The following is a 22878-nucleotide window of genomic DNA, read 5'->3' on the forward strand; positions in this document are numbered from 1 at the left end:
TTTATTATACATACCTGTAATATTATACATATATGTATTATACATAAAACAGTCCACATATAAAACATGCATTATATGCTTGCAGCACTGTTGGAAACAAAAGTTTCTGTTTTTGAAAGGGTCTCTTTTGCTCACCAAGACTGCATTTATTTGGTCAAAAATAAAGTAAAAATTATGAAATATTATTACAATTTAAAATAGCTGTTTTCTCGGTGAATATATTGTAAAATGTACTTTATTGATGTGATCAAAACTGAATTACTCCAGTGTCACGTGATCCTTCAGAAATCATTCTAATATGCTGCTCAAGAAAAGTCTGTGACTAAACTTACTGGACATTGTGAATAATTTGATATATGAGGCTATAGAAGAGTTTTGCAGCAAACAGCTAAGAAAACACCCTACAGCATGCTTCTGCTTATCAGGAGGAACATGATCTTATTGCACAACAAGTTGATCCAAAGGATCATGCCATTCATTTGATTCCTTTACAACTTGATAAACTGTTGCGAAAGAGCCCGTTTATGATTGTGTGATTGCACTCTGGAGCACTTGCACGAAGGTCCAGCGCGTGAAGGAGGACTATTTCACTGATTTCTCGGCAGTGAGTTATAGTTCACTGTTTATTTGTCGCGTGCTACAGAAAATGTCTGAGTCTGAGCTGTACTCGGTGTATAAAGGTGTGTTCGTGCCGACGCATTTACACCCTGCAGAAAGCCTGAAATATTCCGAGGAGTTCACTTTCCGTCCAGACGACATCCTGATAGTCACTTACCCCAAATCCGGTGAGTCTCCACAGCTTTCTGCATTCAGAGAGACAAAGATAGTAGCCTAAACCTGCCATCTGTGTACTTAATTGCAGCTGTTGACAACCATAGTTCACTCCAATATACAACACAATATATATATACTGCATTAACCAGTTCACTTTTGTGGATAAACAATGCATTTGTTATAGTTTATGCCAGTCTGTATGTCCATTAATGTTACATGCAGGTAAACAAATGAAATATTTCTATTTTTGGTGTTCAAATTGTTTTTATTTGAAAATAATTTATTTTTATTTTTGAAATAAATATTTTCTGCAGTTTGGGAAAAACTGGTGTAATGTTTAATGCATTTCATGATGTTGACATCAAAAATATATATCAATGTGGTGCATTTAATGGTAAATTAGGTAAAACATAATCTAAACTAGGAATCTAAAAAGTAGTCAGAATAGATGACCTAAAATGAGTAACAATTTTCATCATGTAGTCTGTAATCAGTAACGGACTACAATTTGTAAGTAATCTACCCAGCAGGCCAGCACTGCAAATTAAAAGTCTTTCTACTACAAAATGTTTAATTAAATGTGCTACTTGCAGTTTCTCTGTAATTATTTGTCAAATTAACTATTTTTCTTAGTGAAAATTGTTTCTGAAATGGTTTTGAAACACTTTTAAGCCATATTTCTCTGTCTCTGAATGACAGTAAGCTTGAGCTGTGAGCTTTGCTTTGCTCCACAGGCACAACATGGATGCAGGAGGTGGTTCCTCTGATCGTGAGCGAAGGTGATTTGACTCCGGTGCTGACGGTGCCAAACTGGGACCGAGTGCCATGGCTGGAGGAGCACCGGGCGATCAAGCTCAATCTGGAGCAGAGACCTTCTCCACGCGTCTTTGCTACTCACTTCCATCGCCACATGATGAACGAGTCTTACTTCAAAACAAAGCCCAGGGTAAAAACCCACTGAATAAGTCACACACTGTGCGCTGTTTAATTAAATGCATTCAGATTATCACTCTGTGCTTCAGGTTCTTTATGTCATGCGTAACCCGAAAGACGTGTTCACATCCTCATATCACTACTATGGAATGGCCTCATACCTGGTGAACCCAGGAACCCAAGACGAGTTCATGGAGAAGTTCCTCGATGGAAGAAGTATGGATTTCAGCTCTCTTTTACATTTTATTAGAGCGAACGTAAACCGAAGTACAAAAGTGAGGTGTGCTACATTATCTGTTCTCATGCATAGTTGTTAGCAAGCAAGATATCAGTGGAATATGAAATCTTTTGCAAGATTACTGTACATATTGTGAATATCTTTGTTCTGTAAAGGAATGATTTGAGCGTTTAAGCATGATGTCTTTTATCCACAGTCATGTTCGGCTCCTGGTTTGATCATGTGAAAAACTGGATTAACGCTGAAGAAAAGGAATCCATACTGTATATTTTCTACGAGGAGATGATTGCTGTAAGCTTCAGTTTATCACTTTATTGTTACTAGTTTGTGGGTTTCTGTAATCTTGAGATAACAGCAGGGTAAATTGCATTGGCTTTACTCTTTTAAAAAAAAAAGTAAAAAAGTCTCAGAATGCAGCTTTTGCAATCAGAAAAAATGTCTTTTTATAGGTTTTATTTGATATTAACCTACAAATGTGAAAGCAAATTAAACGTAACCATTCAAGTATAAAGGTTTCAGTCAAAGGTGTCAGCAGCTCTTCTAGAAACAATCAGTCACTCATCGGTGTGTTACTCGGCTGATCAGTGTGTCAGGTTATCTCATGATGACAGCATGTTGTAACTTTGCCAAGTTGTCCAAGGCCCTTTTCAAGGTCTCTCTGGTGCAGTGACCGCTTGCTCATGTCCTTGTATCGTTAATTGAACTTAGAGATGTCCAAAGTCCTCTTAAATCCTCCTGCAGAACGTCCATTTCTCATTTCTCAAAGGGCACATCAAACAAACAAACAGGCAGCGAGATCGTATTCGATTCACATTAACAATAAACGGTCAAACCAAGGTGGATTTGAGATGATTTTCATTTTTGGTGCTATAAAATATTGAAATCCATGTAAAGTGCTTCACGGTTTCTAACATGCGATCATACAAATCTTTGCCAGGATCTGAAAGGATCTGTGGAGAAAATTGCCAAGTTTCTTGGTAAATCTCTGAGTCCAGACGTGACGGAGAAGATCGCTGACCACTGCGTCTTCAAGAACATGAAACAAAACAAAATGTCCAACCTTTCTCTGGTTCCAAATGAATTCATGGACCAGAAGAAATCTGAGTTCCTGAGGAAAGGTAAAAATCACATTATTCTGCTTAAAAGGGGAGGGCAAAAATGAAAAATCTGACATCATGTACTCGCTTACATACAGTGAATATGGACTGAGGCTTCATGCTTCAAAAAGTATGCAAAGCACCATAATAGTCTTAAAAATAATCCATACCATGCATGGACCAGTAGACCAATAACCATACGATAACTCAAACAAATCTTTCTAGATGAACGATCCCTTTTACTTCAGAGAATAGTTTCACTTGAATATCATTTGACTGTATTCAGTTGTGCCATGTTCACAAAGTCACTGCATGTTCTCTTGTCTGGTTTTATTCTGTCAGGAATTGCTGGTGACTGGAAGAATCATTTCACTGAAGCCCAAGAGCAGCGATTTAATGCCGTATACAAAGACAAGATGAAAGATGTGACGTTCAAGTTTATGTGGGACTGAAAAAAACACATTTAATCATACTTGCTTTTAATAAACCTTTGGTGCACATTCACCACAAAATCCAGGGCTAGAAGAGACATTTTAAATTTTTTTATAAATGGCTTTTATATAAAAGACAATGAAACGATTAATAATTAAATGAATAATCATTATTGATATGTGTGTGATCTTTCCATTTTATTTGAATATTTGATTAAAAATATCACCATACCTGACAATCATTATTGTACTCTTTATGGTTTGTGCCTTCAGAATGGATTGTTTTTTGTTTTTGTTTTTTAATTTATTGCATAATGTATGGAATAAATGGTTGCTAGATTAAATGCAGAATTTTAGTTTAGGTTTTTCTAACTAAATGGTCATTTCAGATTTTTTTGTGTCCCCAGTAAAGATCATGATCATACTGTCTTAAAATGCTGACCAACATACATTTTAAATGTCATAAACCAGCATTTGAACTTTAAGCATACTGAAGTTGATTTTAACATTTTACAGCATTTTAAACCACCAAATATCACTATATCTTATTTTCATAATAAATACAACAAATACACTTACTGATTTTTTTTTTCCACATTGTTGGGTTGGGTATATAAATGATACTTCATTCTAATATATGAGTTTTTCAATTAATACATTTATTTTAACAATTATAATAAGGTTTTTAGCATGTCACTCAAGTTATTGTCCACTCCATTATTTCGACTACAAGTCCCTTTAAATGAAAGCTGGAAAAAAAGGACAATTAAATCGTAAAGCTGACATCATTTACAAGGAAAACAAGTTGGGAATGTGAGTGAGATCCTCCGTTATTTCAGATGTCTATTTTTATTAGTGCTGTCAAGCGATTAATCGCATCCAAAATAAACGTTTTTGCTTACATAATATATGTGTGTATATTTCATATGTATATAAATACACACACATACAGCATACATTTTAAAAATATTTACATGTATATATTTATATCATATATAAATATATTTAATATATAAACGCAACATATTTTTCTGAAATATATACATGCATGTGTGTGTATTTATATAAACATAATAAATATACACGTGCACACACATATATTAAGTAAACAAAAACTTTTATTTTGGATGCATTTAATCGCGATTAATCGTTTGACAGCACTAATTTTTATTAATTGCATCTTTTCAATCTGATATTTAACGTCCCCTCTGTTTTCAAAAATTTGAAAGAAGTAGTAAATATTTTAGAATTTAAATGCAATTCTTCATTTGTTAAATCTTCTTTGTTAGCTTATTTTGGTTCTGACATTGTGCAATGGCTGACTGTTGGTCAGAATGACCCTGTTATTCAGAAGACTTAACAGAATGGACAGTGAGATATACATATAGTAGCTGTTAAGGTAATTTATGTTTAAGTTGAAGAAGCTTTTTTTTAAATACTAATAATTCAGAAAAAAAAGAAATTTAAAAAAATAATAATAATACTAAAAACTTTCCTGTAGCTCAAAGAGCATGAGGCTAGCATGAGTTCCATTCCCAGGGAAAGCAAGAGCTGATAAACATGTAAAAACTGTAACTCGAATGCAATGTAAGTTGCTTTGGATAAAAATGTCTGATAAATGTAAAACTAAATCAAATAAAATGTAAAATGATGCACTGGCATGAAATCAAGTAAAAAAAACAAAAAACAAAGTATGTATTTTATAAGATAATGCATGAATGTAGACATCTTCCATTTAGATTTTGTTTCATAAAACCTTAAATGAATTTCCCTGAGCTTGACCAAAATCTTTTTTTATTTATTTTTTACATCCTTGGTCTCTTTTGGACTGCCAAATTCAGAGATATATTACAGACATAAAATGCATGCTGTTGTAGACACTTTGACGATGAAAAACAAGCCTGTCAAAAAATGTTTGCGTACACTGACTATACTGTGCCACTAATATTGCTACATTTTGTGTAAAACCACGTGTAATGTATGTTTTGCAACTTCACTGCTGCTAACACTACAGCAAGGGATTCACTTTCAGTGAGAATCAAAAAGCATAAAGTCTTAAGCACGATAAAAAGAGTGATTAGGACATTGATTTGCTTCCTTTACACGACAAACAGTTGCGAAAGCGTTTACAATGTGCTGCTGACATGAATGCAAGAGGGCTCTAGCCACACAGAAACATCCCTGAGAATTCCTGGAACTCTCGCGGTATTACAGGATCTAGTTCAGACTAAGTTCGCTGCTTATTTGTGTCGCGTGCTTCAGAAAATGTCTGAGTCTGAGCTGTACTCGGTGTATAAAGGTGTGTTCGTGCCGACGCATTTACACCCTTCAGAAAGTCTGAAATACTGCGAGGAGTTCACTTTCCGTCCAGACGACATCCTGATAGTCACTTACCCCAAATCCGGTGAGTCTCCACAGCTTTCTGCATTCAGAGAGACAATGATAGTAGCCTAAACCTGCCATCTGTGTAGTTAATTGCAGCTGTTGACAACCATAGTTCACTCCAATATACTACACAATATACTGCATTAACCAGTTCACTTTTGTGGATAAGCAATAGTGTATGCCAGTCTGTATGTCCATTAATGTTACATGCAGGTAAACAAATGAAATATTTATATTTTTGGTGTTCAAATTGTTTTTATTTTAAAACAATTAATTTTTATTTTTGAAATAGCTTTTTATCAATTTAAAACCACTGCAGTTTGGGAAAAACTGGTGTAATGTTTAATGCATTTCATGATGTTGACATCAAAAATATATATCAATGTGGTGCATTTAATGGTAAATTAGGTAAAACATAATCTAAACTAGGAATCTAAATAGTAGTCAGAATAGATGACCTAAAATGAGTAACCTAGTAACTACAATTTTCATCATGTAGTCTGTAATCAGGAACGGACTACAATTTGTAAGTAATCTACCCAGCAGGCCAGCACTGTAAATTAAAAGTCTTTCTACTACAGAATGTTATGTTTAATTAAATGTGCTACTTGCAGTTTCTCTGTAATTATTTGTCAAATTAACAATTTTTCTTAGTGAAAATTGTTTCTATGCCAAAATGTAACTTCGAAACGGCTGAAATGAACTCTTAATGCTTTAGAAGTATTCTTCGTTAACTAATATTAACAAACAGAACCTTATTTGTAAAGTGTTACCAAATACCTTTCTAGATTTGAGTGTAAAAATACAATGGTATTCTGGAAGAAATTATAATTACCAAGAAAGCACACTCTGTAACTGAAAGTTACTCTAACAAAACTATTGCTTGCAGAAAATGCAATTGGGTTTTACATTTAAGCTAAAATAAATGCAGAAAGACAATCGTTATACTCCAGGATGCTGTCTAGGTTGGCAGCTCACTACAGGTACATCTCAAAAAATTAGAATATCGTGAAAAAGTAAATTTATTCTTGTAACTTATTTCAAAAAGTGAAACTCATATATTTCAGAGGGTCATTACTGAAAGGTGTGGCTGCTTACAGAGTGCTGTATCAAAGCATATTAAATGCAAAGTTGACTGGAAGGAAGACTTTGGGTAGGAAAAGGTGCACAAGCAACAGGGATGACCGCAAGCTTGAGAATACTGTCAAGCAAAGCTGATTCAAACACTTGTGAGAGCTTCACAAGGAGTGGACTGAAGCTGGAGTCAGTGCATCAAGAGTCTCCACGCTCAGACGTCTTCAGGAAAAGAGCTACCAAGCCACTTCTGAACCAGAAACAACGTCAGAAGCATCTTACCTGGGCTGTGGAGAAAAAGAACTGGACTGTTGCTCAGTGCTCCAAAGTCCTCTTTTCAGATGAAAGTAAATTTTGCATTTCATTTGGAAATCAAGGTCCCAGAGTCTGGAGGAAGAGTGGAGAGACACAGAATCCATGTTGCTTGAAGTCCAGTGTGAAGTTTCCACAGTCAGTGATGATTTGGGCTGCTATGTCATCTGCTGGTGTTGGTCCACTGTGTTTTCTGAAGTCCACAGTCATGCCGTATTGATGCAGTAATTCATGCAAAAGGAGGCCCAACCAAGATGTACCTGTACATAGTCTTTTTGCACTTCCACACACCCTTATTTAATGACAACCAGCTTTGGAGTGCAATGTTTGTAATGTAGAAACATGGCTGTGCATGTTATAACCTGTTTAAATGAGTTCAGAGTATTATTAACTGGGCAGAAGATCGCTTCATCATGTGGGTCAGTGTCATACGAGACTCAAAAACAACTTTAGACTTAAAAATGCATGTGCCAAATTCTTAGAAGTTAAAGCTAAATATAGTCTTTTGTTTTTTACTGTTGTGTGGAGCAAGTCACATAACAGTCAATTACAGTAAAATACAGGATTTTTAAAATCCAGTCTTTAATGCATGTGCCAAATTTTTATAAATGTACTCTTTGTTGGATTTGAAACACTTAAGCCATATTTCTCTGTCTCTGAATGACAGTAAGCTTGAGCTGTGAGCTTTGCTTTGCTCCACAGGCACAACATGGATGCAGGAGGTGGTTCCTCTGATCGTGAGCGAAGGTGATTTGACTCCGGTGCTGACGGTGCCAAACTGGGACCGAGTGCCATGGCTGGAGGAGCACCGGGCGATCCTGCTCAATCTGGAGCAGAGACCTTCTCCACGCGTCTTTGCTACTCACTTCCATCACCACATGATGAACGAGTCTTACTTCAAAACAAAGCCCAGGGTAAAAACCCACTGAATAAGTCACACTGTGCGCTGTTTAATTAAATGCATTCAGATTATCACTCTGTGCTTCAGGTTCTTTATGTCATGCGTAACCCGAAAGACGTGTTCACATCCTCATATCACTACTATGGAATGGCCTCATACCTGGTGAACCCAGGAACCCAAGACGAGTTCATGGAGAAGTTCCTCGATGGAAGAAGTATGGATTTCAGATCTCTTTTACATTTTATTAGAGCGAACGTAAACCGAAGTACAAAAGTGAGGTGTGCTACATTATCTGTTCTCATGCATAGTTGTTAGCAAGCAAGATATCAGTGGAATATGAAACCTTTTGCAAGATTACTGTACATATTGTGAATATCTTTGTTCTGTAAATGAAAGATTTGAGAGTTTAAGCATGATGTCTTTTATCCACAGTCATGTTCGGCTCCTGGTTTGATCATGTGAAAAACTGGATTAACGCTGAAGAAAAGGAATCCATACTGTATATTTTCTACGAGGAGATGATTGCTGTAAGCTTCAGTTTATCACGTTATTGTTACAAAATCTGCAGCAGAGTAGGTTTCTATAACCTTGAAATGACAGTGAATAATGTAGGTAAATCACTTGGACTTGCTCATGAACGAAACATTTGTGCTTCAGGGCAGTGTTTTCCACCCTTTCATCCTGAAGTTTCCCCTGTACTGTACTTGCATATAAGAAAATCTGCATCCCTTCTTTCCTTAATTAATTTAGGTAACACTTTACTTAAAACCTTTATGTATAATGCAGTACAAAGGGCTATTAAAGCGTAAAATACATGATAATTGTATCACATTATATGTTGTCATATATAATTATAACCAAATTTAAAGTGCCATTTTGGTTTCGGGAGTCCCCAGCAACAGGTTGACATGCATGCAAGGTCAAAAAATACTAATTTTCTTATAATATGCATTTGTTATTACTTTATTTGCTCAACGATTAATTTTTCCAAACCCCTCCTTTGCGTGACGCTAATCTGGTCGATTTAATTTAAAGGGAGTCATCGGATGCAAAATTCACTTTTCAAGTTGTTTGAACATAAATGTGTGTTGGAAGTGTTTGTACACATCCATCCTATAATGATAAAAGATTTTTTTTTTTAAATCCCTATTTTAAAATCCCTATGGAAGTCAAGAATGTCTCGGATTAAGCGATTGAAGTGTTTAGTTGTTGGATGTAATCATGAATATAACAGTCGTCATTAACTCCTGACATCTGAGCCGCTGAAGACGCAGAGGATTAACGTTATATGCGCCGATCCCTGATCTGCCTAAATGCGTCTATGTTCTCGCGAAACATTCGTGATCCCGTCTTTTTAAATCGCCTTTCCTAATGATGTGCTAGTTAGCCAGTTTTGCGGCTAAAGTAAACAGTACTGCTCGGAAGAGAGGGGCGGGGTTAGCAGAGCTCATTAGCATTTAAAGCAACATAGACTAAAAACGGTTTGATGAAAACCGAGCTGATTTTGACAGAGTAAAGGTGTTTTTTGTACTACCATTGTTTACATTCACTTAGAGCTGTGTTACACACTGCATGAAAGGTAATTAAAAAACATCCATAATAGGGGCACTTTGAAATGCATAGTGTAGCAATAAGTGTTATATTAACTATGCTTACAATTATTCATGAGATTGTACAATGCATTACAAGGCATAATTGATGCATTGAAACTACTTTTATAATTCATTATACATAAAGGCTTTAAGTAAAGTGTTTCCATATTTTTTTTAATTATAATTATTTTATTATTGCACTTAGGCATGAAGTAGTTTGTAAACATGTACTTTCCAAGATATTAAAACTCAATTAAGATTATAGTGCAAAATATAACTTGATATGAATTCTCATTTACACACTTTATTTATTTGTTTGTTTATTATACATAAGCTTTTTTCCATTCTATAATTTTCTAGTTTCTCAGCGCAAATGATAGACTTTCTGTCTTTTCCACAAAACCGAAGCTTAGGTAGTTCTGGAGATATAGCCTTTGACTTTGGCCTTGAGGAAAGAAATTTGTGTTTTTCGGACATTTTTATGTTAAGATTTAGCATTTCATGTTGAGCTAGACAGTGCAGTGAAATATAACATGCGATCATACGAATCTTTGCCAGGATCTGAAAGGATCTGTGGAGAAAATTGCCAAGTTTCTTGGTAAATCTTGGAGTCCAGACGTGACGGAGAAGATCGCTGACCACTGCGTCTTCAAGAACATGAAACAAAACAAAATGTCCAACTTTTCTTTGGTTCCAGAAGAATACATGGACCAGAAGAAATCTGAGTTCCTGAGGAAAGGTAAAGTATACAATATAATCATACAGGTAATGTAAAGCGAAGCTTTCATGCCTCACAAAGTAAGCAAAAGCACCATAATAGTATTACAAAAGTAGTCTATATGTGAAATGGTTCACAAATGTCATATGGACTGCTTTTATTATTTAGTCGGTCAACTTGAGGGCGAGTAAAATGAGTTTTCAACTTTTACAGCATTGTTTATACTATTGTTTCAATTGAATATCAGTTGATTGTATCCAGATTGACTCAAGGTTGCTTGTCTGGTTTTATTCTGTCAGGAATTGCTGGTGACTGGAAGAATCTGTTCACCGAGGCCCAAGAGCAGCGATTTAATGCCGTATACAAAGACAAGATGAAAGATGTGACGTTCAAGTTTATGTGGGACTGAAAAAAATTTCATACTTGCTTTTAATAATCACATTAACATTATCACAGACAGGTCTATAACAGAACATTTGACCTGTTCAGTGAGTAATATTTACATGTTATTTTATATAACTGTCTCTTCATTGTATCACTGTTTTAATAACAAAATAATGTTGAAAAAATGTTAATGCACTATAATTACTAATGTAATACTGAGGAGTAATTACTACCTTATATAATATATAATATATAATAATCATTTATATTCATTTTTAAGCTTTTATTGCATGCATTTTTATTTGTAAGTCTAATAAATGCATAGTTTATACACAGTGTTGTTAATTTATTCTAAAAAAGTAATTGGATACTAATATCTTCAACAGTATAATCAGAACTAATTACTCTCTCTAGGTATTAATTGCTAATTACATGAGCAAGGATAAATATGAAACTTCTCTTTTAATTCGTTAAAATAAATAATAGCATATCAGCTTTCATATTTTTGATAAGCTCTTAAATGTAAACATGAACGATACTTTTCCACAACACTAGAGGGCGGCGGCGCTCTGCTGATGCGAAACTACAACGGCGCGGAACCAAAGAAGAAGAAGCTTAGAAACACGCGCTGTGGATGCGGCTATAAATCCGGAGTCAGGCTAGTTCACATGTTTGGCCTTCAAGTAGCTAAAATATATTACAAAAGAACAGACTGTTGCTACTATTTTGAGTTATTAGATATTTTATATATATAATTTAAGATAAAACGGGCGCTATGTTTCATGAGGTACCTATTTTGGCTGCAAAAGTACTTTTTTCAAGCAGCTTGTTGTCTTTTTAGAAAGCTGTAACATGAAGTAGTACTAATTACTATTAATTTGCTGCGCTTTCCACTCTGACAGAAGTGTAAAAGCCACAGTTCAATGACCGGTTTACACTGAATTCGGTTCAGTGTCACCAAACCCTGCTATTTTTGATCTGTTTTATGAATCAAGTGATAAATCCTCATTGGATTCGTTTTTAAATCAGATTTCAGGCAGTTTTTCTGAGGCAACTGCAAAACTGTGAGTTTTATACCTGGAGAATATCTTGTTTTAAATGAGAAAGATCAGAAGATGATGGCAAATAAACAGGGAATGAGCAGCGGCCCTCGGAGACATCAAGGGCCCCTGAGGGCCTCGGATGAAGCACTGCCCTCGACATCAGGAACAGACCAAAGTATTGTGCATTTCATTTCTCTTTGGTCTCTTTACAGCTCATTTTACATACACTTACTTACTAAAAACTTCATTTGACACCAAATATTTTAAAGTAATGATAATTTTGTGTGCCAGAATTTTCCACACAGTCGTGGAAAACCTGGACATATCACGGCATTAAATGGTTATTTTTAGCCATTTACAATTGAATCTTGCTTTATCAGGCCCCTCATTGCAAACACTGAAAGAAGAGGTTGTCAACTTAATACAGAGCTTTCCAGAAGGAATCGAAGTGTCCAGGTTAATCTTTATGTACAGGAGGATCTACGGCAAGAGATTTGGACCATTAAGCAGTTATGGTTTGGAAGGCCTTCAGGAGTTTTTTGAAGAGCTCCGTGACCAAGTGCGTGTGGAAAGGATTTATAATAAAAACATGATCAAATCTGTAAATCCTGTACACAGGACTCTACAGCTTCCTGTGTTTCAAGGTATGGACTGAAAGCATTGCCTTAATTGTTCATTTTGGGTGTCAGAGTCTAGTGAACTGTAACATTAATATGTAATTTAAAGAAATAGTTAAATTTATCTCAAAGGCAATCATTTATGATTTTACAGGGAATTTGAACAGAATCAGTGTTTTACAGCTGATCACTGACCAAGCCGTATAACATCAACTCTCAAAGACATCCTAAATATAGTGAAAAAACGATTTAATCAAGATCGGCAGATTAAGACATTAACTTGCGAGCACAAAACACAAGATACTTGTCTTTTCAATATTAATAAGGTTTTAGTTGATAAACCTAAGACATAAACTAATCTAACACATGAACACAAGCATTCACACGTTGCAGAAAGAGAGGAAAGGATGAGTTTAAGAGAATGGAAATGTGAAATCCCAAGTTTAGAGCAATATGTGCTGTTGCATAGACCTGAACAACCATCAATCACTTATTTAACCCTCGCTTTGAGTTTCTCAATGAGGCTAAGATTTATATTAAATGCACCAGCTCAGCAAAAGTTTGGAAGCTACTTGCTTGCATTGCCTTTGTGTTAAGGGGTTCCCTTGTCATCGTCTTCCCCGAAGTTGCTGATTGGCTGAGAGTTCAGTAGTCGTTGAAGTGACGTCTTTGGGAAGCCAATGGTTGGGGTTGGATGCGGAGTTGTGGCTGGTAGAAGTTTTGAGGCGGTCACAGACTCGAGTTGAACTCGGAGACGAGGCGTGGTGGCAAAACTTAAACTGAGAACACGAAACTCGCAACGGAAAAGAAAAGAAAAGAAAATAATAGGAGAAAAGAGACTAGGTGGTTTTTCTTCTCATTCTGGTGGCAGCTGGCACGCTCAAAGAGCAGCGTCAAAAACGCGGTGGCAAAAGAGAAGAGGCTAAGCGTTTGTGTCCTGAGTTTTAAACTCTGCTTTCAGACCGTCCCATCTAGATGTCTTACATTTATGCATTTAGCAGAAGCTTTTATCCAAAGCGACTTGCATTGCATTCAAGTTACAGTTTTTACATTTTATCAGCTCTTGCTTTCCCTGGGAATCGAACCCATGACCTTGGCGTTGCTAGCGCCATGCTCTACTATTTGAGCTACAGGAAAGCAAGTCTTGACCAATTAGATACTGTCCTTGCTTGGGGTGTTGCTCTGTTCCTCCCCCGAATCAATAAATCAACATGTTATCTGTTCAGTCAGAGGTCCGAACTTTACAGGCTCTTACAAAGTATACTATAAGTAGCCCTGTCCAAAAATTTGATCCCTGTGGGACAATTCATGAACCAAAACCATTCAACACAAGATAAGGAGGATAAGTTTGTAGAAACAATTATTATTTTCAGTGAATATTTAAAGAAATATTCCTCCCAAAAATGAAAATTTATTTAAAATAGAACTATTGGCGGAAGTTCCCACTTTTTGGTGTGTACGCACCACAGGAACTAGGAACGTATGTAAATGATGTAAAGTAGCATTACATCACTGTCTCAGCAATGGATGCTCTGCAGTGAATGGGTGCCGTCAGAATGAGAGTCCAAACAGCTGATAAAAACACCACAATAATCCACACCACTCCAGTCCATCAGTTAACATCTGGAGAAGCCAAAAGCTGCATGTCTGTAAGAAACAAATCCATCAAGACGTTTTTAACTAAAACCCAGTCCATAATAACGCTTCCTCCAGTGAAAAGGTCGTCTGGTCTCAATCAGTAAAGAAATATGCTGAGATCAAACACTGTTTACAAGCCAAAACAGTCCATGACAGCTCTCAACAAATATTTGGGTGGATTTTCATGTGCGAGGACAACAAGGGATAGATTTGTTTCACTGGAGGAGGCATTATGAAAGCGTTAAAACATCTCAATGATAGAAACACAGCTTTTTGCTTCACAAGACATTAATGGATGGACTGGAGTGGTGTGGATTATTGTGACGTTTTAATCAGCTGTTTAGACACTCATTCTGACGGCACCCATTCACTGCAGAGCATCCATTGCTGAGGAAGTGATGTAATGCTACATTTCTCCAAATCTGATGAAGAAACAAACTCAAACATTTTGGATGGCCTGAGGGTGAGAACATTTTCAGCACATTTTAATAATGGGTGAACTACTTCTTTAAATATTTTGAGTGATGTAACATAATTCTTATCTTATTATGGACTTGTATCTCATTTTCTGTCTCTAAATGATGCGTTTATATAATAATATAACTATATTGTATCAGCTTTTGTCATTGGCCTCCCAAAAACAGACTGAATGACCACTAACTGCAAGTTGCTGTGAATAAAAGCATCTGTTAAACAACAAAAGTAACCGTTATATATGGAATAATATGGATATATGGAATATAACAATATGGAAAATCTATTTTGGAAGTATTTTTATTTTCTCAACAACTGCAAATTAAGCATACAGTTGTCTTACTAAGAATTTGCTGTTAGTTCCTGCCACCTTAAGAAGAAATATAATTCTGTAAGTCATAATAATGAGATACTTTCTCATTATAATGACTTAGTGTCTCATTATATTGAGAAACTCTGTCGTAATAATGACTTACTCCTAAAAAAATTAAAATAATGACTTGCTCCTAAAAAAATTAATAATAAAATACTCCGCGCATGCGCAATGCATGAGTGGCGGCACGTTAGCGACATCTGCTGGTCAAAGCCATGCAGGAACACCGCAAACATTGCTTGTTCTGTAATCTAAAGCTGTATAATCTATCATTAAACAACGATTTCAGATCAATTATCTGCATGTAGTCTTGTTAATTTGTAGCACGTACCAGCAAGTTACTCTCACAGATAGTTATGGCTTCAAACATTCCAGACTAATATTTCAGTTAAGAAATACAGGCATTTTATGAAGAAATGAAAGCCATTACGCATATAAACTTAATTTATAGATGTCTATTTCATTGATCTATTAGTTTTATTAGCAGTCCCTTTCATGCATCACATGCTTCATACAGTAAGCCATCTCATTTCAAAAGCACAAAGCATCATTGTTCGTTACCACGGCAACCGCTTGGTCTTCAGCATCCCACACCGCTTCTTGCAGGACAAACGCTTAACCTGAAAAATGCTTAACGTGGCTTGAAGTACAAAGACAGATTGAACCAAATTCAGTACGTAACTTAATGATCATGCATACTGTATATTCAGGCATTCAGGTGGACGCAAAATATGAATGCAACGCAAAACAGCAACTCTTATGCAGCATTTTCTATAACGGTTTTCTACAGGAAAACGCTTAACATGCAACTGGGTGTTGTGTTCAAATTCTGGGTTCTTATGCTTGCCTGTATGCATGATCAATAATACTTTATCCTGAATTAGTCATTGTACTTCAAGCCACATTAAGCATTTTTCACTTTCACATGTCCTGCAAGAAGCGGTGTGGGATGCTGAAGACCAAGCGGTTGCCGTGGTAACGAACAATGATGCTTTGTGCTAGCGAGACTTGATTGGGCTACTGTGGGCTTATGCATGTGATGCATGAAAGTGACAGCTAATAAAAATGAACAAATCATCGAAATGAAAGTTAAGTTTATATGTGTAATGGCTTTCAATTCTTAATAAAATGCGTGTGATTTTTGTTGGAATATATTCCTCTATATCTGAAGCCATGAACTTCATTGTCTGGCAGAGTAACAAAAGACTACATGCAGATAATTGATCTGAAATCGTTATTTAATGATAGATTATACAGTTTTAGATTACAAAACAAGCTGCATGGCTTTGACCAGCAGATATCGCTAGCGTGCCGTCACTCATGCATTTTCTTTATTTTATTTTTTTGAGTAAGTCATTATGAGAAAGTTTCTCATTATGATTTACAGAATTATATTTTTTCTTAAGCTGGTGGGAACGGGCTTCCATAGTATGGGATCAACAGTCTTTTGCTTTTCTTTTCCTCCTTATCCCTTTAATTGGCAAGCCAGTTAAGTATCATGTTTCAGGAAATGTAACTGCGTATGTTATCTCGAGCTCTAGCTGGAAACTGAACTGAGTCACATGACTTCTCTCTCAGAACACAGAGAGTATTAGATCAGCTGAGAGAGAGAGAGCGTATGCAGGAAAACGAAACCTAAGCCTGTGACTCATGCCCTCCTCAATCATTCCACACAAACACATTACATGCTCTCTGTGTTGATATGAAGTCTTTCAGCATTTTAAACATTTCTAACGGTCTCTGGTCAAGCAGGTAGGATCTTCTTCAGACAGATAATGGTTGCTTTGCTTTCTAGAAATGAGAGTAATACTGAATTAATTTGCATGACTTTCAGTTTTGTTTCTCATGATGCACTGTATGATGAAGGGAGAGACTAGTATAAAGCAACACACAATAAATTAGGCATTCAGTTTGGACAGGCGTTCACCGAGTACATACACGGGGTAAGACTTATGCTATTATTTAAATAATCTTGTTCCATTCTGTTTTCTTAGTATATTTCAAAAGGTTTATATAGTAGCACTATATATTTGTTAACATTAGTTAACTGCTAAAACAAAACAAACAGCATTTGTTAATTTTAATTTCAACATTAACATACAATGTATTAGTAATTCTTAATAGATTGTAAACTAAAAGAAAATTGTATTTCTGTCAACTGACATCAACAAAGATTGATAAATGCTTGTTAGTTAATGAATTATCTAATGTGACCTTATTGTAAAGTGTTATTAGTTTTATTTGGTCATAAATTATAAACCGTGACTGTGAGCTGCATTATTAAGTACTGAGATATGATGTAGTTTTTTTTAGGGAATCTGCTTTTGAAAATGCATAGTTTTTCCTGATTAGTTTATGATATTTATAACTTCTAATATACAATATATTAGGGATTAATTATTATCCCAAGCCATTGATTTTCATCACTTAAGAAAACGTTTGATGCCAATGATAATTTATTTTTTGGAGATAAAAAATTATTTGATTTATGCTTTTTTTTTTTTTTAATCATTGCTGATTTTGTCTCTGAGGAACTTGATATTCATAACATCTTGCGAAGATGAATGCCAAATGATCATTTATTTAGGTCTAAACTAATTCTTCTCTGAATAATGTTTTTACAGCTGTAAATATGGATGATGCTCCTAAGAACGCAATTCGCAAGAAAGTCATCAAATTATTGAAAAAGCATCCTCAAGGAATTCCTCTTAATAAATTAGCAGAGGTCTTTGCTCAGAAACATAAACAGGCCCTTTTGCCTGCCGAACTGGGGTTCCCATCAGTGGAAACCTTTGTGGACTCCTTTAGCGAGGATCTGTTGGTGGAAGATGGTGTGATCTTTCACAAAAGCAACATCGTTCTTACAGGTACTGGTTTTACAACGTGACTTCTAGATTCATTATATCCATTAATGTAACTAAGAAAGAAATAAGTTTTGTAAAGGATTTCTCAAATAAAAACAGAAGTAGTGGACTCCTGTTTTGAAGGACATTAGGCATTTTTGAGAAACAGATTAAAGGTAGTGTAATGTTAACCTGAGTAGGATTTAAAGTAGTGAATCACTTGTTATACTGTCAGGAAAGCCTACTTCCAATTCCTTAATTTATCGTGACAATGCGGTCACATTTTTTTCAGGTGAAGACTTTGAAAAAAGATGCAGGGATGTCGTCGATTTGGTAAAAAGCCACAAGGAAGGCATTCCTCTTTCAAAAATGGCAGTCTTTTATAATAGCGAATATGGGAGGCCTCTGAGAAAGAAAGAACTTGGGTTCTCATCAATAGCAGATTTCATTGACTCTCTCAACCAAGAGCTATGTGTAGAAGATGGCCAAATTTACTACAGGATTGCCAAGTCTGAAGCTTCAACCCCTGCAGGTAACGATTTGTTGCTTATGTTGCAATATAATAGTTGTGTCATTCACTCTCACGTGGTCCTCATATGTTTTTTATGCTTTTCTCAGCACAACCCGTGCATGTTGATGGGGTTTTTAAAGACGTTGTGGAGCTGGTTAAGGACCATCCCACAGGCATTCCTCTTAGGAGGTTGTCAATGTTTTTCAGTCAAAAGTATCGGCGGAACCTCGCTGTTTCAGAGTTTGGTTTCAAAACAGTCGCCGCCTTCATTGATTCTCTGAGTGATGAGCTATTGGTGGAGAAAGAGAGAGTCTTCCACAAGAATCACAGAGCAGCACCTGCAAACCTACCAAGAGTGAACAATGACTCGACACCTGCGAACCCAACAAGACCTGTGATTACTTTTGGAGCTGACTTTGCTCAAAGAGGTAGTGAAATGACGCAAGAGGAACTGATGGATAAAGTTAAAGAGGTTATAAAAAAGTATCCAGCTGCAAGGCATTCCATTATTGAACTGCAGAATGGCTACTTCCTCCTATTTGGGTCAGCACTTCCATTAGATCTCTACATGTCATTGTATGACAATCATACAGCTAAACAGCTTTCTTCCTCTTGTCTTGTTGTAAATAATAAACCAGCAGGAGCAAAGTGCTTTGAAAGTAAGAGAATATACTTTTTTAAAAGTTAATACATTATTCCATGTTCTTAAATCTTAAAAAAACGACAACACCTTATCCACTTTATTCTTGCAGCAGCACAAAAGAAGATTGTTGAGGAAGTAAAGAAGGTTCAGCCCATGCCCGTTGTGGTAAATGAACAAGTGGTCCGGTCCAAGGCAGGATCCCCTTTGCTTCGGTTTCAAAGTTTAGCCGTCCCACCCATGGCAACAACTAGTAATCTGTCCACTAGTGACTTCCCAGTTCTTGGTACTACGCTGTCCAAAACTGAGGAGAAGAAGATGAAGGAGGGAAGGGGGCCTGTCTTCAATGAGTCCTACTACAGCCAAGTGAGAGAGGTCCATGGTGCTAACATGAGGGCAGCAGAAGCCTTGTTGGAAGATGAAGACAATGTTGGGAGACGGAGAAAGGCCATGAGCTCAAAGGATGTGAACTGTTTGGTAGAGGACGTTATGAGAGCCCTTTCTGCCGAAGGAGAGCATGTCACCATCGAGAGGGTTTGTGTCTAGTAAAATAACAAACCAGAACAATTTTTTTGATCTTCACAATGTCAAAATGTCTAAATTTTATTTTGTGTTGTTGTGAAGGTGATCAGCAGAGTTTGTTCACTTCTACAAGTGTCCAACTTGAAAGATCTGAATATTGACGCTCGTCGAAATCTACCTGCAGTGCAGGAACTTCAGCGCAGCATCAAGGAGATCAATATTTATATTGAGGTACAAGGTCCTGAACAACCTTTTGGTGTAGGTTTATGATCTGATTGACAGGTTTGAAATGGCATCTTCACATCACAAACTTGTGTTTCTTTCTAAATCAGTCAGTGGAAGCGGTTTCCTCTGTATGCACGCTTTACGAATTGGGACAGGCTTTGGCCAACCTGAAGAACAAAAGACGCTTTGAAGAACTCTATCTGGGCCCTCTCTGCAAGATCCCTCTTATTCACCGAATGTTCAGAATAGATACAAATACTAAAGATGATGATGTACATCAGATTGCGACAGTGGATATTCTTAGGGTGAGTCTGGTTGGGACTGGCTGCGTATTTGACCATCCTGTAACATAACCGAGAGGAGGAGTACATCCACTTTGACTCACTCTCACTCATTGAATGTTATGGTTTTCTGCTTGTTTTAGAGTCTCCGAATGTTCAGGAGAAAAAGCAAGACACCTAGAGTTGACCTTGCTGACTTCCTGAAGCACCTTGCAGACCAGTACAGCTGTGAGTCACCGTATGAACTTGGCATCAGAATCCAGAGTCTTGGGTTGCCTATTTCGGTAAGATTAGTTGTTACCACCCCTCTTTCAGAAGTTTATGGTTCAGTCCTCAAAACACTGAAAATACATCCTTAAACAGTTTCTCAAAACTCTGGAAGATGGAGATGTGACCAATGACCTTATTGGTATGGTCAAGGGTAGCCAACCCTTTTCCTGAAGTGCTACCATCCTACAGAGTTTAGCTCCAAATTTAATCAAATACCTGAACCAGCTAATCAAGGTGGATTACTTGAACATTACAGACAAGTGAGTTGGAGCAGGGTCAAATCTGAAGTCTGCACAAAGGTAGGCCTTCAGGAACAGAATTGGCTACCCCTGCTCTAGGGAAAATCACATAACTCTGCTCCACACTCTTACCCCCTTTTCATCGACATGGTTCACGGCGTTCCTGTGCCAATCCTGGCTCTCGGCCAGTTCTCAGTTGGGTGAACTGGAGCCTAATAGACAGTGAAGTAACAGGTTTCATTGCTGTGTTTTTTACATCTATGTGTTGCAGGTCAGTGTCCAAGTATACAGTCCAAAACCTCGTAGTGCACAATTTTATTGTTTTGTCCACTTCCACATGTGTTGGGTTCTTTTTTCTGGTGTTTGTAGTCCTATGTAGAAAACAGGAAAGTGGGAGGGCGGGGGGATTGGGAGAGGTCCCTAAGCCGGGACTTGAACTTGGGACACCCGAAGCGCAGCAGCACTATATATCGGCGCACTGCCCAAGAGACTATAGGCGCCAGTTTGGTAGGTTGTCCGTTTGAAACCGGCATTAGGAATTGCTTTTCTCCGCCCCCTTCCCCCTACATCACTAGTTCTGGGGTTCAAGTCCATCAGGTTTTTAGGGCCGAAGTTGAACCGATCTTTCTGCCCCGGAACCATCTCTTCTGCAGTGGAAATGGACATTGGCCAGGAACCCGAACAAGAGCTATGTAGGTGGAAAAGGGGTATCTGTGCCGCTCACGCAAAGTGTTACAAACCATAAAAAGTTCAAGTGCTGTTGAATTAAATGCCATGGAATGAGCAACCAATCAATTTTGGGGACCAGAACTAGCTGCTTTATAATTCCATGCATGCTAAATCCAGCACCTATATTGAACAGACTTTACTGCATTGTTTTTCACATATTGTGTTCTTAGACGTTGAATAAGGCATCTGCTGCTGAGTTTTGCCACATGGACGCAGCCAGAGAAGCCATTCAGAAGGAGATTCAGGAGGAGGTGGATTCCAAAATGTTTAAGATCAAGAAGAGCCTGCTGGATCCAGCCCAAGCACCTGTGATCTTCTCCCAGATTGGCAACTTTGAGCTCAGGAAAAAATATGCAAATATGACCGCCGCGGATGCAGTCATGGAAGTCTTCATCAATTCTGAAAGTGTTTTCAATAAGAGTATGACAAAGGTAAGCAACTTAAAGGCAATGTCGGGAGGATCCTTATCTAGTCTTTTCAAAACAAGCTCAGCCATTTTAAGAGTTTGCAGTCTGGTTTTTCTTGTTGTTTGATGTGTCCTAATTGCAATGGAAACGCCTTTGTGACTGCTTTTCATGGGTGGCTACTTGCTTAGTATGATCAATACTAATAGAAATGTTGGTTTGTTTTGTTTTTTTTAGTAGCAGTGCTTGCTAAGGAAATAATTTCTATTACTACTGACCATACTTTGGGGCTAGAGGTTTCTTCAAAACCCCCTAACAGTGTTGTAGTACTTTAGACTAGACAAAACCAAACTTTAGTCTGAGTTTAAGGTCTAACTAACTGATTCGCAGAGTGTAAATATGCTTTCCTTTGGTGTAATTAAAGACTGGTTTTGCATCAATGTCATGTGAAACTCACGATAGCAAAGAGCAGAGTCTAAGTCAAGACGACTTAATGAAAAGACAAAGAACATGAAAGTAGGTTTTGGATTTGAACTCGAGACAGACTCTAGATTGAGTCTGGTCTCAAGTACTACAACATTGATAACTAATCTGAGCTGTGTTTCTCAAAAGCCTCGTAAGCTAAGTTGATCGTAGAGGCCATTGGTGGCAATTGGTTTACGATTTACTTAGGGTTATGATGCTTTTGGGAAACGCAGCCCTGAGTAGTAAACATGCAGGTGCAAAGGTACAAAAATTGCAACCACCCTAAGATATAGATTTGCATAGGCAAACACAAAGCTGCTTTGGTGCATTTTGTTTGGAAGAGCTTCTATGTCAGGAGTGTGCTTATGATGCTGGATAATTTTCCCTTGCTGGACATGAGCATTTCTTTTTCTAAAACAAGGTTGGGTGCCCATTTCTTATTATCCCTAATGAGATTCTTAAAGGGATAGTTCACCCCAAAAGTAAAGTTCTTTCGTCATTTAAGGCTGTGTGTCCACCAAAGTGTGCTTTAGTGTGTTTTTCTTCCAGTTGTTTTTAATTGGCTCTCATCACTGTCCTCTTTTATCCAGCTGTCCAATCACAGTAGAAGAAAAGCGGGACAAATATCACACCAACCAACTGTCACTTGTAAAACTAATGAACTGCAATGGGGGAGAAGTTAATATTGCTTGTTTCCAATTATTAACGTCTGTACCAGATGAAATTGCCGGACTATCGCCGATATAGATATGAAAAAGAAACATT

At 37.0% G+C, this 22878-nt stretch overlaps 3 protein-coding genes across 5 annotated transcripts in view; all 3 read left to right on the forward strand.

Moving 5' to 3' along the window:
• Positions 1-403: 403 nt before the first annotated feature.
• Positions 404-4046, forward strand: LOC306857798 (sulfotransferase 2B1-like). Its single transcript, XM_079397960.1, has 6 exons — positions 404-785; positions 1509-1720; positions 1797-1923; positions 2142-2236; positions 2883-3063; positions 3385-4046. Exons 1-6 carry the CDS (start codon positions 647-649, stop codon positions 3492-3494), a joined length of 864 nt encoding a protein of 287 aa, XP_079254086.1. The 5' UTR covers positions 404-646; the 3' UTR covers positions 3495-4046.
• A 1610-nt stretch (positions 4047-5656) lies between these two features.
• LOC306857799 (sulfotransferase 2B1-like) lies at positions 5657-11338 on the forward strand. The gene is made up of 6 exons (XM_079397961.1): positions 5657-5877; positions 7947-8158; positions 8233-8359; positions 8578-8672; positions 10296-10476; positions 10755-11338. The coding sequence occupies exons 1-6, from the start codon at positions 5739-5741 to the stop codon at positions 10862-10864; spliced, it is 864 nt and encodes a 287-aa protein (XP_079254087.1). The 5' UTR covers positions 5657-5738; the 3' UTR covers positions 10865-11338.
• An 86-nt stretch (positions 11339-11424) lies between these two features.
• The window catches only part of LOC306857800 (uncharacterized protein), a 50471-nt gene continuing 39017 nt past the window's right edge, over positions 11425-22878 (forward strand). The window contains exons 1-10 of one of the 3 annotated variants that reach the window (XM_079397962.1): positions 11425-12057; positions 12263-12526; positions 17609-17851; positions 18120-18359; positions 18446-18997; positions 19091-19512; positions 19603-19731; positions 19833-20030; positions 20150-20290; positions 21415-21675. In XM_079397962.1, coding sequence (XP_079254088.1) covers positions 11955-12057; positions 12263-12526; positions 17609-17851; positions 18120-18359; positions 18446-18997; positions 19091-19512; positions 19603-19731; positions 19833-20030; positions 20150-20290; positions 21415-21675 — 2553 coding nt within the window. In that variant the 5' untranslated portion in view covers positions 11425-11954. Of the gene's footprint in view, positions 12058-12262; positions 12527-16560; positions 16737-16818; positions 16928-17608; positions 17852-18119; positions 18360-18445; positions 18998-19090; positions 19513-19602; positions 19732-19832; positions 20031-20149; positions 20291-21414; positions 21676-22878 lie in introns of those variants that run through there. The other 2 variants (XM_079397963.1, XM_079397964.1) reach the window with 2 other exon arrangements.

This window comes from Barbus barbus (genome assembly GCF_936440315.1).
Source record: "Barbus barbus genome assembly, chromosome: 38".
Classification (NCBI taxonomy): Eukaryota; Metazoa; Chordata; class Actinopteri; order Cypriniformes; family Cyprinidae; genus Barbus; species Barbus barbus.

Excerpts from the sequence above, each read along its gene's own strand:
- LOC306857799 (XM_079397961.1), top strand. The coding sequence starts at position 5,739 with ATGTCTGAGTCTGAGCTGTACTCGGTGTATAAAGGTGTGTTCGTGCCG. Across the intron at positions 8,360-8,577 it reads GAAGTTCCTCGATGGAAGAA|TCATGTTCGGCTCCTGGTTT; the intron begins GTATGGATTTCA and ends TTTTATCCACAG. Across the intron at positions 10,477-10,754 it reads ATCTGAGTTCCTGAGGAAAG|GAATTGCTGGTGACTGGAAG; the intron begins GTAAAGTATACA and ends TTATTCTGTCAG.
- LOC306857798 (XM_079397960.1), top strand. The coding sequence starts at position 647 with ATGTCTGAGTCTGAGCTGTACTCGGTGTATAAAGGTGTGTTCGTGCCG. Across the intron at positions 1,721-1,796 it reads ACTTCAAAACAAAGCCCAGG|GTTCTTTATGTCATGCGTAA; the intron begins GTAAAAACCCAC and ends TCTGTGCTTCAG. Across the intron at positions 1,924-2,141 it reads GAAGTTCCTCGATGGAAGAA|TCATGTTCGGCTCCTGGTTT; the intron begins GTATGGATTTCA and ends TTTTATCCACAG.